General features: G+C 35.2%; 1 protein-coding gene across 2 annotated transcripts; it reads right to left on the bottom strand.

Annotated features, from left to right (window-relative positions):
* Positions 1 to 75: 75 nt before the first annotated feature.
* On the bottom strand, positions 76 to 15,674 carry baiap2l2b (BAR/IMD domain containing adaptor protein 2 like 2b). 2 transcript variants are annotated; one of them, XM_058760382.1, is made up of 16 exons: positions 15,217 to 15,674; positions 15,038 to 15,132; positions 14,869 to 14,929; positions 14,355 to 14,430; positions 13,104 to 13,190; positions 11,709 to 11,770; positions 11,540 to 11,611; positions 11,366 to 11,455; positions 8,329 to 8,460; positions 8,105 to 8,209; positions 6,424 to 6,505; positions 6,119 to 6,326; positions 5,972 to 6,034; positions 5,498 to 5,900; positions 4,753 to 4,799; positions 76 to 985 (listed from the first exon to the last, which is right to left on the bottom strand). In XM_058760382.1, the coding sequence occupies exons 3-16, from the start codon at positions 14,920 to 14,922 to the stop codon at positions 910 to 912; spliced, it is 1,557 nt and encodes a 518-aa protein (XP_058616365.1). In that variant the 5' UTR covers positions 14,923 to 14,929; positions 15,038 to 15,132; positions 15,217 to 15,674; the 3' UTR covers positions 76 to 909. The 2 variants fall into 2 exon arrangements, with proteins under 2 accessions (XP_058616365.1, XP_058616366.1); XM_058760383.1 differs by having other exon boundaries at positions 5,498 to 5,897.
* Between the last annotated feature and the right edge of the window lie 262 nt (positions 15,675 to 15,936).

Genomic DNA, 15,936 nt, shown 5'->3' with positions numbered 1-15,936 from the left:
ATAATAATAACAATTAAAAAGCTATTATTATAATTAGCTATTATAATTGGGGCAAACTTTTCCAACATAAAATGGCAAATAATTAATTCAATAAATCACAAATGAGTGCACCAGTGGCTTCAGGGAATTTATGCACAAGTGAAACGTTATGATTAATTGCATTTTTTGTTTATATTTTTCTTTTCAATTAGTCAGAGGAAATTAAGGCATGAAATTGACAGCCCTAAAAACAAAAAAACCAACCAAAAGAAACAAATAATAATGCTCACCTTGTCAATCACAATCACACACAATAAATATACATGACTTGTTCCTTTGTAATAAATAAATAATTTTGCTTAAACACTTGAACACAAAAACCTTTTGTAAAATTTGTGCTAAACCTATTAAAAAATGCTCACAAAAACATATACATATTATATCTATCAAATACACAACATTCAGACACAAATATATAGAAACAAATATAGTAATAAGACTTAACACAATAAAACAACACAAGTCAGTTTTGTTTTTATGACTACTTTAACCCTCTCCTTTTTTTAAGTGTTGATGTGTAAATGTAGAAACTCATGGGTTCTCACCAACCTGATATCAGAAAGCTGTTCTGTAACTTTTGGCCTTTTGGGAGGATGTTTTTATAGTATGTTTAATTTCATTTCTCATGATATAACCTCTTCAAATGATTTAGGTCACTAAATTCAGCTGAAAGAAAATGTAAATAATGCACTGAGGGAGTGACACCATACAGCTGGACAAAGCCATTCAAATTAAACACTTCTTTAGTTTAAAAGCTGCATTTAAATCAAGTTTTCATTCTAATATTAAAGTTGACAAATTGAGTTTGACATTTAGTAGACTCTGAAGCAGTCAGAGTGTAGGTGATGTTTATTTTTGCGGTAGTTACTGTCAGTGGATTCGTGGTGCTGATCTGTCGTTGGTAACTGTTGGACGGAGCTTCACGGTGGCAAAAGGATTTGATCCTCTAGAAAACAGGAAGAAAACAGACAATTAAGCACATTTACCCCCAAATTCTAATGATTGTACTGCAATCAATCAATAAACAGATATTACGGTAATATTATTACAATAACAATGCAATACTTGATTTAAAACAGTATTTTATTGAAATACTACCACAGCATTTTTAAACATGCATATTCCATTGTAGAACTATATATGATTAGTTTATTTACTTAAAATATGCATTACTTGTCATAAAAACTAATTTCATAAATGATCTAGTTTGCTGTTGAAAATGAAAACTCAAAGACTCCAGGGGCCTCGTATAAAACTCTCCGTAGATTTCATCCTAAAAGTGTACGTACGCACAAAAGCTAGATTTACGTGCAAAAATCCCTTTATAAATCCCAATCAGGGGAAGACTGTGCATACGTGCATCTCCACCCCGTCTCCTCCCCGAAATAACCTCATCTGCATATCATTTCCATGCATATTCCCATCCACGTGACACCATGTTTAACACCGTCAAAGGTACAAGACGTTTAGTTTAGTTTCTTATATAGCACATTTCTACTGCTTCAAGAGCAGCCGAAAGTGCTGTACAATGCATTCAAGAAAACCAAACAAAGACAAAAACAAACACAACATCTTAAAATAGGAAACATATATTACGTCTCTCCTAAATCAGACTCAAACGCCATAATATAAAAGTGCTTCTTCAAAGTTTTAAAAGCGAAGACAGAAGGGGCTGAGCGAATGGCTAGAAGTAGAATATTCCATAGCTGAGGGTCGGCAATCGAAAGGGCCGTTCACCTTTTTGCTTGTCGTACCTGGAGCAATAGTTTATCAGCAGATCTCAAGATCTTAACAGGTTTATGTAAAGTAACTAGATCAGACAAATACGAAGGCGTGAGACCGTTTAAAATTAAAAAAATTAATACTAGGACCTTAAAATCGATCCGATATCTAATAGGTAGCCAAAGCAAGGATGCTAAAATTGGGGTTATTCTATCCCTCTTTCTCCTACAGTCAATAGTCTAGCAGCAGCAGCAGCATTTTGAACAAGCTGTAATCAATTTGCCAATGACTGAGAAATTCCTAAATACACAACATTACAATAATCCAGTCTAGATGATATAAAAGCATGGATGATTGTCTCCAAATTTCTAGATGAGAGCATTGGTTTAATTTTAGCTATTAACCTTAAGTAGTAGAAACTAGTTTTCACCACAGTATTAACTTGTTTTACAAAATTCAGCTCTGAATCAAAAAATACACCCAGATTTTTTGCATACGGATGGACATTTCTAGAGAGAGGACCCAGATAACTAGAAATAAGGGGTGAAGAGCTAAGAGGACCAAATACAACCACATCTGTTTTGCTCTCGTTTAAGTGGAGAAAATTCTTAGCCATCCAGCATTTTACATCCTCGAGACACTTGACAATTGTAGCACAGGACTTAACAACTAGATGTAATGGGATGTACAATTGAGTATCGTCAGCGTAACAGTGGTATGCAATCTCATGTTTCCTAAAGATACTCCCCAAAGGTAACATATATAGAGAAAACAGAATTGGACTTAATATGGACCCTTGTGGGAGCCCACAAGATAGAGGAACTGAAGGAGAAGAATGACTACCCATTGTAACAGATACAGACCTATTAGACAGATAAGAAGAAAACCATCGTAAAACAATGCCACTAATCCCAACCTCCTGCTGTAAACGATCTAACAAAATTCTATGGTGGATTGTATCGAAGGCGGCAGTTAAGTCGAGCAAAATTAAAAAAGCAGAGTTACCAGAATCCAAAGTGAGCAAGAGGTCATTTGACACCTTAAGAAGAGCAGTTTCGGTGCTATTACGAGCCCTAAACCCTGATTGAAAACGGTCATGGATATTATGGTCTGTTAAGAATGCAGACAATTGGAGAGAAACAATCTTTTCCAACACTTTTGACAAAAAGAGGCAATGTAGAAATAGGTCGAAAATTACTAAAATCAGACGGATCAAGATTTGGCTTTTTCGGAAATGGCAGAATCACTGAATGCTTAAGACAAGCTGGGATAACGGCAGAGCTCAGCGAGCTATTGATGATAGTCAAAACAGCTGGACCAATCACACCAAACAGGTCGGGTTGGCTTAGAATCCGCTGGAGAGGTAGACGGTTTTAGTTTTAAAATTAACTCTTTCATTTTGTCAAGATCAATTGGATAAAAATTAGTTAGCTGAGCACTGTCAGCCACCGAATTGGAAGATTCGGAGGCACAGAAAGTACTCGGAATAGATGCATATAAAACCTCAATCTTACTCCTAAAAAAGTCTAAAAACTTTGTGCACAACTCAGGGTCAGCATCAGGAAATGATGATTTCTTGGGATTAACCACTCTATCAAAGGTATTAAACAACACTTTTGGATCATGTGAGATATGTTTTAGATATTATTAAATCGGAAAAATATTCAATTTTAGTTGTTTTAACAGCGCGCTGATAGGCCGACAGGCAGTTCTTAAAAATCTCCTTGGAGACTTGTAACCTATCTGTGTTCCGTTTACGTTCTGCTTTACCGCCTGAGCACATGGGTATGGTGGTTGAACCAAGGATGTGAACTCGATTTAAAGACTTTTTTAGTTTTAGTGGTGCAAGTAGGTCTAACCTATTTGTACAAGTCTCATTAAACAACACAGTAAGTTTCTCAGTATCGTGGCTATTTGATGGCACTTCTTCCGAAGAAGAAAGACATAAATTAAGAAGGGCTTGGCGATCGTAAGTAAGGGCTGCAGACGTTTCTATCACGAACAGCCATATTGCCCACCACAATACATATAAAACACTTGACAAAGGTGAGAGTCGACGGCAAGCCAGAAACAACCCGGCGCCATCTTGACGCCATCTTGTTTTAGAATATTTCAAAATATCCATAAAAACAAAACTGTTTAGTTCTCAGATAAATAGCCTATTTTAAATATACTTGACCTCATTCTTTTCCACTGGCCAAATAGGTACCGGTATTTCAATCTTTTTAAACAATTCAAATCAAATAAAATTTATGTAGTTTTGCTGAAAAGGTGAACATCTTTTAGCTATTTTTAGTGGAAACAGATAAGCCTATATTTATTGCAGTGTAAATATAATTGTCTGATTCGGCGCATCATTGACACGCAAATCTTACCGTTTTTATTTTATTTTATTTTTTTCAAGTTGTATCCTTCAAATACAGTGATATTTTTCATAATGTTGTGGAGATGCCTTCACACGACATCAACACCTCCGTGCAGCTGCGGTTGTACTCAAACCGGACAATGAACCGTTCGACCACCGAATCCAGCAGTGTTCGCCGTAATATTGAAGTGTGCATCATTGATCATTGTTCTTGCTAAAAAAAAATCTCATATGAGATCTGCAATTTAGTTTAAACATGAATTATTATAGCACTCCTCGCTGTCATTAAAACATTGCATGCCACAGGGAAAGTGATTAAGCGCATCAACTACAAATATGTCAAAATTCATATAATTTTGGTTTAACTTCTGCGTAATGACTTTATGTAATTTCAGTGCTTATCTCCATTAATGAGAGTGGAATATTTAATGTAAATATGTATATCAAAATGAAAACAGAGTTTAAAACCCTTGTTTACAAGAGCATCCGTACGGTGCGCAAACATATTTACGCCAAGTTTATTTTTTATAAATCCAGATACATGCGTGGAAAACAGCATATGCACATTTCTATGCCCATTTTGTGCGTACGGAACGTTTATACATGAGGCCCCAGGTGTGTAATACCTGGGAAAAAGCGGGTGCTCTGGTGGTTGTCCATGAGTAGTTGGCCTCTGCGAACATTGAACAGGTTTTATGATAACACTCACATTCACACAAAATACATCTAAGACTTCATTAATAACCTCAACCAAGATGAAGCCTCAACAAGAACGTGAATCTGAACAAAACACCAAATTTTTTTCCTAATCAACATATAGCATATTCCATATAAACATTTCAGTTTGGTATGGAAGCCCGTTTGTGCCACTGAATAAAAAAATAAAACAAGGTATTTGCAATTCTGACTTTTTTTCTTGAGTTATAAAATCAGAATTGTGGGATATAAACTTGTAATTGCGAGAAATACAGTCAGAATTGCGAGATATAAACAGATTTTTTTTCTCGCAATTGCAGGTTCATATTTTACAATTCTGAGAAAAAAAGTCAGAATTGCAAGTTTATATCACTCAATTCTGAGAAAATCACAATTGCAAGATGCAAACTCGCAATTGCGAGAAAAAACTGGCAACTGGCTTCCATTGTTTGGTGTCTGATGCCTTTTTAAAAAGCAGTTCCCATGTTTTTGTCATGAGAACTATTAGATAAACTATTATCTAACATAAAATCAACCCAGCAAAGTAGCTAGTTTTAAACATGTTTTACATCATCATGAATTTAAAATTTTGCTGACATTTTAACCTTACAATGAAAGAAATCTCATAAAAATGTACCCTCTGATGGAAAACTACATTGTGGATTCAACACTTACCTCAGCGTTAGATTCGGTCTTTCGCTCAGGCAAAGGAGAGCTTGGTAGGGCCGGAGCTGGAGGTGGGAGTTCATTATAATTTTTGTGCTCTACTTTGCTCTCAAAATGAGACTCTGCCCTCCTGGCCGGGAGGGGAGATATCGTACGAATATCAGCTGATCCACGGCGGAGCGGTGCGGCTGGGGGTGGAATCTCATGGTAGGTTTTTTGGCTGGTCTTGACCTCGTTGTTAAACTCCGCCTTCTTTTCAGGGAGGGGAGAGATTGTGCGAAGATCAGCCGATGCGCGACGCACAGATACCACTTGGGACGGGATTTCACTGTAGCCCTGGGTATCTGAATATTCTGATTGGCTGGTTGGCTCCAGGAGGTTGTTCATACTGTGGCTTCGGTGCGAGGTGCTACTAAAAACATCAAGTCGTTAACATCAAATTTGATAAATTTTTAAGTAGTGATAACTCATACTCAACTTTACCTTGAGCCCAAAGGTAAAAAGTCTTCAGTGGATGCCACATAGGCAGCAGGAAACCAGCCTTGACTAAAAAGAAACAGAAAACAATGGTAAAGCAATGGTATGTGTAACAGCACCTTTAGCCATGGTACTGACAGTAGACACTCTCACCGGAGGCTTGAGTCATGTCGTCCATACAGCCAACCGTTGCGTGGTTCTGGTATGAGCACAGTCAAGATGTCACCACGGGAAAATGGCAGCAGGACAGGATTGGATGAAGCAGGATGCGACACAATGGCCCTCATTGTGCGGCCGCCACCTAGACCCAAAGACTCACCCACAGAGCTGGAGCGAGAACGACTTGGGAGAGGAGATGGGGCTGCGAAGAGGTTTAAACAGAGAGCATTAGGGTAAATTACACAATGACTTAGTTGTGAACTTTTATAGAGTCAAAGTTAGGACTTGAGTCTCCAGACCTCTAGAGGGCACTCTGCCCAACGGCTCACGGTCCATTTCTCGGTCTCCAGTCTGCAGCAGAGAGCCCACAGAGCTCTTTAACTGCAAGAAACATTAAGACAGACCTAAATCTTAGTGTTACCAAGCTTCTAAACACAATGACTAAAGTAAAATACGACTAAAAATAGATTTTTCAGAGTAAATGTAAAGACTATGGGACCCTCATCACACTTTTAAAATCAGGTTAAATTATTAGAGATTGTTGAGGTGTTGAGATTGCAACGTGTTAATGACAGACTATTATAATCAGCTGATTATTAGAGTTTGAAGTATTATGTTAGCTTAGCAACATGCTAACATCAGACTCTATTAGAATCAGTTGAGATTGCTAGAGTTTGTTGACATATTGAGATGTTAGTTTAACAACACGTTAATGTCAGACTTTCAGAATCAGCTGAGAATGTTAGTTTAAGTACTGATATATTAGCTTAGCAACATGCTAATTTAAGACTCCTTTAGAATCAGTTGAGATTGTTAGTTTGTTGATGTATTGAGATGCTAGCTTAGCAACATGCTAATGACAGACTTTCAAAATAAGCTGAGATTGTTAAAGTACTGAGATGTTAGCTTACCAACGTGCTAATGTAAGACTCCTTTAGAATCCGTTGACATTGTTAGTTTGTTGATGAATTGAGATGTAATCTTAGCAACATGCTAATGACAGACTATTAAAATCAGCTGATATTATTAAAAGTTTGAAATATGATGTTATCTTAGCAACATGCTAACATCAGACTCTATTAGAATCAGTTGAGATTGCTAGAGTTTGTAGACGTATTGAGACGTTAGCTTAGCAACATGCTAATGTCAGACTTTCAGAATCAGCTGAGATTGTTAAAGTACTGAGATGCTAACCTAGCAACCTGCTAATATAAGACTCTAGAATCAGCTGACGTTTTAGAGTTTGTTATAGGGTAAGTATTCAGGTGGTAGCTTAGCAACATGCTAACGTCAAACTCTATTAGAATCAGTTAAGATTTTTAGACTGTTACAGTATTGAGATTTTAGCTTAGCAATATGCTAACATCAAACTCTATTAGAATAAACTGAGATTGTTAGAGTTTGTTAAATCTTAGTCTTAACAGGCTTTACAAACAACACTCAAAAAACAAAATACGAGTATAAAAATTTTGCAGAGTCAATGGAAAGTCATTTTTATTGGCTGGGAACTTCAAAAAATAATTTAATAGTATATAAAAAATACAATCTTGTAGTTTAGCCACAAGCCAAACTTTAAAAAATATATATATTTTTTTTACTGTTTTTTTAATATACTTTCTTAATGCAAGTCTTGTTGTAAGCTATTCATCGATTTCCATTATTTGAAATTAACAAAATGTCCTCCTTGTAATCTGTAAAAAAGTGTTCCACCTCCACCAATAACAAGCTGTGTATTGCAAATGACATTTCATGACTTTAAATGATGCAAAAACCAATTTCATGGCTTGTAAATTCACCCACAATTGACAGATGTGATAAAAAGTTAATTTTGGACCTTGTACACCACACAAAGCTACCCATCTGTTCCATTATGTGATTGTGGAAATGTCTGGGCTCGGCAGTTAGCCTAAAACAGCACGGAAAAGTGGGGGAATATGGATAGATGAGCAGTTCTCTTCATTCCCATCATTCCAGTGTCACCTGAGCTTCTTGATCTGATGGAGTGGGCGTTCGAGGTCTGGAACTTCTGCTCTCACTGACTTTTTCTTTCCAACCATCTGCTCTCTGCTGGAGAGATACTCCTGTCTGTCAACACACGGAAAGATGGTTGTGCAGTGGGCTGATAAGGTTTGGGTGGAACTGGAAAGAGGATCTATATGACTGAGTGCACACTGCTAATGAACTCCAGTGGAAAGCAGCTGTACCTTGTTGATAAGGTATAGTAGTGACTGTGTAAGTCCACAATGTTTTTCAGCAAGGAAACGATATCTCCTTTCTTCCTCTTTGAGAATTTCATGCTGGCTCTGCCTCAGGTACTGCATGTACTCACTGCCCTCCTGCATACACACAAACACATGCACTGAGACACAGGCTCTGTTCCAAACCATAGTGAGCTTCATTGTCGTCACTCACAGTGGCAGTTGCCACATTGCGTAAAAAGTTGAACTCAACTGTGTCATATTGCCAAAGGCAGTTTTTGCTTGTTGCCTCAAATTGTCATTTGTCGCTGCGTTTCCATTACAGATTTGTGTTATTTTATAAATGTTGATTTTAAAAAAATATTGTGAAATGAAGGCATTTCCATTAAACGATGATGATACACAGGGCAACTTCCTGAGCAATTTTGCCGGGCAACTTTTTTGAACAATGTTGCTTGGGCACTTTACTATGGAAGCCCGTTTCCGCCACTGAATAAAAAATAAAAAAAAGGTTATTGCGACTTTTTATCTTGCAATTCTGACTTCTTTTTCACAGAATTGTGAGATATAAACTCACAATTGCAAGTTCTAAAGTCAGAATTGCGAGATAAAAACTTTCAATTCTGACTCACAATTGCGAGTTTATATCTCACATTTCTGAGTAAAAAAGTCGCAATTACCTTTTTAATTTTTTATTCAATGGCAGAAACGGCTTCCATACTTTACCATTGAGAATGGGTAACAAATTTCTATCTGGATACTTTAGGTCGGTCGTGGGCCCTGTGTCTCATCCTGTGTATCATCAGCCTTAGAGTTTGTTAGAACACTGGTTGTTAGCTTAGCAAACATGCTAACATCAGACATTTATTTTATTTATTTATTTATTTTTTTTTTTTTTTAGGGTTATTTGCCTTTATTGTTATAGGACAGTGTAGATGAGGCAGGAAGTGAAGTGGAAGAGATAGGGGCTGGATAGGGAAAGGTCCTCGAGTCGGGAATCGAACTTGGGACACCCGTAGCGCAACAGTGCTTCATGTCAGAGTGTGCAGTCAAAGAAACAACAAAAAAAACAAAACATTTTTTGTTTTTCTGATACAATACTTTTATTTTGAAAAACATGCATTAAAGCTGTTGACACTTCTGTCAGACGCCAGAGAAAAACATATTGTCCTGATTCAGTATCTGCGGTCAGATAAGATGTTGTCAGGCTATATGTCACTGTCACTTGATACGAAATTAAAAAAGTGTCTCGCACCTCAGAAAAACAAACTTTCTTCTCCTGTCAGCCATTATATTGTGCTTGTTGCACGCACTCTTCAATGGCATGTGCTAGTGCAGTGGCACGTGTGGTATATCAATGTGGTAGTTATGTTAGTAAATTATTAAATTACAAAAAAAGTACCAATAAATTACGTAACTGGAATTTTTGGTAAGACTTTATTTTAGGGACTCTTAACTAATTGCTTATTAGAGTGCATATTACTAGAATATTAGCCATTTATTATTAGTAATTAAGCACATATTAATGCCTTATTCTACATCCCTAAATCCTACCCAATACCTAAACTTAACAACTACCATATTAACTATTAATAAGCAGCAAATTAGGAATTTATTGAGGGAAAAGTCTTAGTAAATTGTGAATAAGTGTTCCCTATTCTAAAGTGTTACCGATTTTTTTTGTATTTTTTTTTTTTAAACTTTTTTTAGGAATTAGGTCAAGGCAAGACAAGATCTTCAAAAAGACTTTTCCCAAAAGATACATCTTATTCATAATTACAGTTTTAAACATTCCACACTTAATTTTTTCAGTTACTTAAAAGGATAGTTCACCCAAAAATTTAATTGATTTACTCACCCTCAAGCTATCCTAGGTGTATACGACTTTCTTCTTTCAGACGGATACAATCAGAGTTATATTAAAAAATATCCTGGCTCTTTATAATGGCAGTGAATGGGGGTCGGGATTTTGAAGCCCAAAAAAAGTACATCCATCCATCATAAAAAGTGCTCCACACGGATCCGGGGGGTTAATAAAGGCCTTCTGAAGCGAATCGATACATTTGTGTACGAAAAATATCCATATTTAAAACCGTAAAACTTTATAAACCGTAATCTCTAGCTTCCGCTAGCTGTCGCATTCGCACTCACTCCAGCGGATGACGTAGGTGTAGGCCTTTATTAAACCCCCGGAGCCGTGTGTAGAACATTTTATGTTGGATGGATGCACTTTATTTTCCTTTAAAATCTCAATGTCCACGCCATCGTTTTCAAAAGTCTCCATTTTGGTTAGTTTACACTGAAATGCAAGCCCAGAGTTTTCAAATTAAATGGGGTATGTGGCGTTTTTGAAAGTCTCGGTTTTCGAGGGTCAAAAACGCTGGAGTAGTGTAAACGGCAGTCATAACCGTAGCAAATGTTATGCATTTTAAAACAAAAACGCAATACTGTAAATGTAGCCGAAGTGTGTTAATGTTTCTCAGGGTATTCAAAACTTAGCTTAGCAAAATGCTAACATCATATTATATTAGAATTAACTCAATATTTTAATTTGGACAAAAACACAGCACAAACAATGTATGAAAGTTATAATTTGGGTGTAAATGTTTCCTAACAATAATTCTGTACACAACATACAGAAAAGATAGTTCTTTTCTTCCAGTGAAAAATATTACCAAGATTTTTTTTTTTTTAATTTTCAAAGAGTTCGCGATTTCTGGCATCATGAGCAACAGTGACTACTAATAAGGGGCAAAAGAGCAGTGGCGTAATTTGACAACAACCACTGGTGTGAAGGCAGTAAAGATTACTTGAGCCGCCTTTAGATAAAACTGCATACTACAATTGAATTAGCAATAAACAATACATGGTGACCCTTTCAGTGCAAACACATCTGACGACATTCAATTTCTGCTGAGTGCAATACTTGGCGAAAACTTTGTAGACAAAGGGAACATAAGACACATGACATGGGTGACTTATCTACAAACCAAAATAACATCAACCCACAAATATGTATGCACATATGAATACATAAACTTACCAGTGAGTCTCTGAATGCACCACGTCTCAGCTGTCGCTCCAGTGCTGCAGCCTGATTTCTCACCTCTAATTCATACACTCTACGGCTGCCCTACACATAAACACGCAATATATCAGCTCATACTCATATATACACACACACATCTCAACACATAACACCTGGTTCCAGACTCACTTCGATGTATTCCTCATCTAGCTTCACATTCTTGTCCATGGCCTGCAGAACCTCCACATGGAACCAGCAGAACTAAAACAAGACCAGCAATGAATCCAGTTCATGAATCCAATCAGACAGAAAGACTAGAAAAAAAAAAAAAAAAAGCACAGAAACACTATTTACTTACCACACCCTCCACTTCAGCCGTCAGCTTCCGCTGGGTCTCTGATATCTGAATCAACACGTCACCTGGGAGACCAACAAATACATTAATTTAATAATTGATCATGAATACATATTTAATAAGTACAGAAATGGAAGAGTGGGTTTTTGTAAACGGTGCTAATATCATTGGCTTTTATGATTGTTCAGTCGGTTGTGTCAGTTAATGCAGTCGAACCGTAACAAACTAAGAGACCAGAAATAAGCAACTGAATTTGTTGATCATCTAGCATTAAAAGGATAGTTCACCAAAAATTAAACGTCTGTCATCACTTGCTCACCTTCTTGTTGTTCCAAAGCTGTAAGACTTTCTTTCTGCTGTGAAATACAACATAATATATTTTGAATAATGTTTTAATTGTTTTTGTCCGTACAATGAATATCAATGGGGTCCAAAACAACATTTTTGGACCCCATTGACTTTCAATGTGTGGACAAAAATAATATCTTCGTTTGTTTTCCTCAGAATAAATTAAGTCATACAGGTTTGGAACAACACGGGGGTGAGAAAATTATGACAGAAGTTTCATTATTAATAACTTTATTAAAGAAATATATTAAATATTACGGTGATTCAATTGAACTGGTAATGATTCTTGTAAATTAATTAACTAATCATTCTTATAATTACGAATATTTGTCAATTATAGTTAGGACTTATTATACCGTAATTAAAAATATCTATAATTAATTATACCTAATTATATTAATTCTGGAAATTTTAAAAAGAAAAGTCCCAACATTTGTCTTGTAGCTTGTCCAAAAAACATGGTACTTTTTAGTCTTTTATTAACATTATTATATGTGCATCGTAATGATGAGTGTAATCTGATGAGGTGAATCAACGAATTTAAAGGGGTGAAAGAATGAGACCATGCATCAATAATTTAAGTCTCAATGCTCACATGGACACCTGATCTCTAACACACACACACACACACACACACACACACACACACACACCCGTCTCTTCCCATCACATGCAGGTTTATATGCCTGTAGTAATTTTCATAGAGATAAAGACCCTTGTTTAATTCATGTTGTTCCATCTTTAAGCCTCTATAACTTTTGTTCTGCTGTTCATCACTGCCACGGCGCTCTGCGCGTATGACTGGAACGAAATCTCATTATATGGGCAGTGAGCCGAGGGTTTCACTGAGCCAAATCTTGTGTTTTATGACAGAGGAGAGGAAGCATCTGCCACTGGACACCGTTTGCTGAAACATCTATTGTCTGAAGTACAAACAAGCTCTGATACAGCCAGAAAGTACAGATAAAAACTCGGTGGACATCTTGCTGCACAATCTGCCCAACTGGCATTGGTTTAGAGACGCAAAAACACACACATTTTGAGTCTTACCAAGAGATCTGGATGATAATGTGTTGAGAGCTTGCTCGCCCATCTTAGCAAGAGCACTGAAGTAGGCCTCGCTTGTCAGAGCCAAAGCTTTGATACACACACACAAACACACACGAACATCAAACATTTAGGCATTTTTCAACATTTGCTCATGATAATAGCAGCTAAATCCAGCCTTGGGTAGTTTGCTGGTTTTCCAAGCTGGTGTTTAGCTGGTCTTTAATCTGACTCTCTAAAACCATCAAAACAGACCAGAATATGGCAATCCACGCTGGGAGACCAGATGACCATCATAGGCTGGCTTAAGCAAGGCTTTTTTTCCCCAGCAGGGTTGGTATTTATTACATCTTTTGAAGTTAAAAGCAAACAAACAAAAACAAATAATAATAATAATAATAAAAAACACAAACAATTTTAACAAAAATAAAAACTAAACAAAACAACTTAGACAAAACAATTTTTAACAAAACAAAAACACAAATTTTAGCAAAACAAAAAAAAAAAATGAAAAAAAAAAAAATTGTAAAGAAAAAAAAAAAACCCCGAAACTAATTTTCACAAAACAAAAATACACAGATTTAACAAAAGCAAATAAAAAAAAACTAACAAAAAACTAAGAACAAAATGTTAAACAAAAAAGTAACATAAAAGCAAATACATTTTAACAAAACAAAATGAAAAACAAAATTAACAACTTCAATACATTTAATACAAACCAAAACAATAATAAGTAATAAAAATAAAAACCACGAAAAACAAAACAAAAATACAATAAAGAAAACAAAACAAAAACTAAACTAATTTTCACAAAAAAGTCACAAGTTCACAATTTTTAACAAAACAAAAAACCTAAGAAAAAACGAACAAAATGTTAAACAAAATAGTAACATAAAAGCAAATACATTTTAACAAAACAAAATAAAAAACTTCAATACATTTAATACAAACCAAACAAATAACAAGTAGTAAAATAATTATACTAAAAATAAAAAAAACAACGAAGAACAAAAAGATAAAATAAAGGAAACAAAACAAAAACTAAACACATTTTCACAAAAAAAGTCCAAAATCTTTAACAAAAAAACCCCTAAGAAAATGAAAAAGTAACATAAAACAAACACATTTTAACTAAACAAAATACATTTTAACAAAACAAAAGGAAGAACAAAACAAAGAATAAAACAAAACTTCAATTTAATAATAAAAAAAAAAAAAAGTTCAATACACTTTTAGCACAAACTTTATGCTCACCTTGAAAAGCCTTGATGTAGCTGTTTCCTAAAGTAACCAGCTTTTGCAAGCCAGGATTAAACTGATCCATGAGGTTCTGAATAACCCAAAACAACACCATCATAATGTCAATATCAATGCTGGGGCATCAGAAATACAAGTTAGTGATACAGTAAATGTACAGTTAGCTAATTATCTCAAAATAAATGCCAATAGAGTGTTCAAGATAACAAATAAAGGGGTTTATTTTGAAATAATGATTGGCAGTCTGAAAAATTCAAATTGACTCAAATCTAAAAGAGTGTCCAAAGAAACTGCAGAACGATACAAAAGACATAAAACCAGCACAGACATGTCTGAAATCAGTTGCATGGGACAACAATCAATAATACAGTTTAGTTTTTTTTTATATAAAAATATTTGACCGCAGAACATCACGAGTGACCAATCAGAATCCAGTATTCCAGAGAGCCTTGTAATAACGTTAATAATTAATGAGCATTATCAGCTTAAATGAGAGTATCAGAAGACTCACATTATAAACACTCAAAGTTGATCTATGTAGAAGGTCACTGTTCGCACCAGACATCCTTTTTCTGTTGGAAAGTACACACTTAACGCTACACAAGCCAACAATGATCATGTAAAATCAACTTCAGAGAACATTATCAAACGAAAAACACCAAAGAGACCGCTTTACGTACCTGTGATAGTGAAAGTTTTCACGCTGTAGTTATTCTGTGTGCTGACACACTCTCTTTATGTCTATAATGGGTTTTTTTCAGGTCTCTGTTAATGCCTATTATAGGGCGAGAAAGGGTGAGTAAAAGAGAGAGAGCGAGGAGTCCACATCTGATATGGCTTGGTGTTTTGAATTATTTACCTGTGCCATGACAGAACGTGGAGAAGGGCGGCCGTCTGACAGGCGGGCAGGACATACACACTTGGACTGAGAGAACAGCTGTAGAAGTGACGCTTCAGCTGCTTACACCTAATGACACACTCAACTACAATCACACAATCACGGAAAACAACTAATTACTGCTCATTTTCACGCAACAATGTAACTAAAACGTTCTTGTATAAAACATTAAATAAATGAAGTACAAAATTTAAGGTACTTATTTGTAAAGAAGTATTGAGTGTTTATCTTTCATTGCTGTAAAATTATATTTACAGTAAAAAATAAAAATAAAAATAAATAAACTCATACATTTTTGACCAAAAAGTCTCTAAGACACTTCCAGTTGTACAGTAGATATATATAAAAAAACAATAGAATAGCAAATAACAATACTAAATAAACTTGAATAATACTAAGTAATAATAATACTAGTGCTGTCAAACGATTAATCGCGCTTAATCACATCCAAAATAAAAGTATTTGTTTACATAATATATGTGTGTACTGTGTAATTTATTGTATATATATATATATATATATATATATATACATAAATACAAACACATACAGTATATATTTTGAAAATATTTATATGTATATACATTTATATTCTTATATTTTAAATCATATATAAATATACTTAATATATACACATAACATATTTTGCTTAAATATATAGATGCATGTGTTTGTATTTAT

The sequence above is a fragment of the Onychostoma macrolepis genome, chromosome 22 (genome assembly GCF_012432095.1).
Source record: "Onychostoma macrolepis isolate SWU-2019 chromosome 22, ASM1243209v1, whole genome shotgun sequence".
In the NCBI taxonomy this organism is placed as follows: domain Eukaryota; kingdom Metazoa; phylum Chordata; class Actinopteri; order Cypriniformes; family Cyprinidae; genus Onychostoma; species Onychostoma macrolepis.
This window is presented reverse-complemented; position numbering and strand designations above follow the sequence as displayed.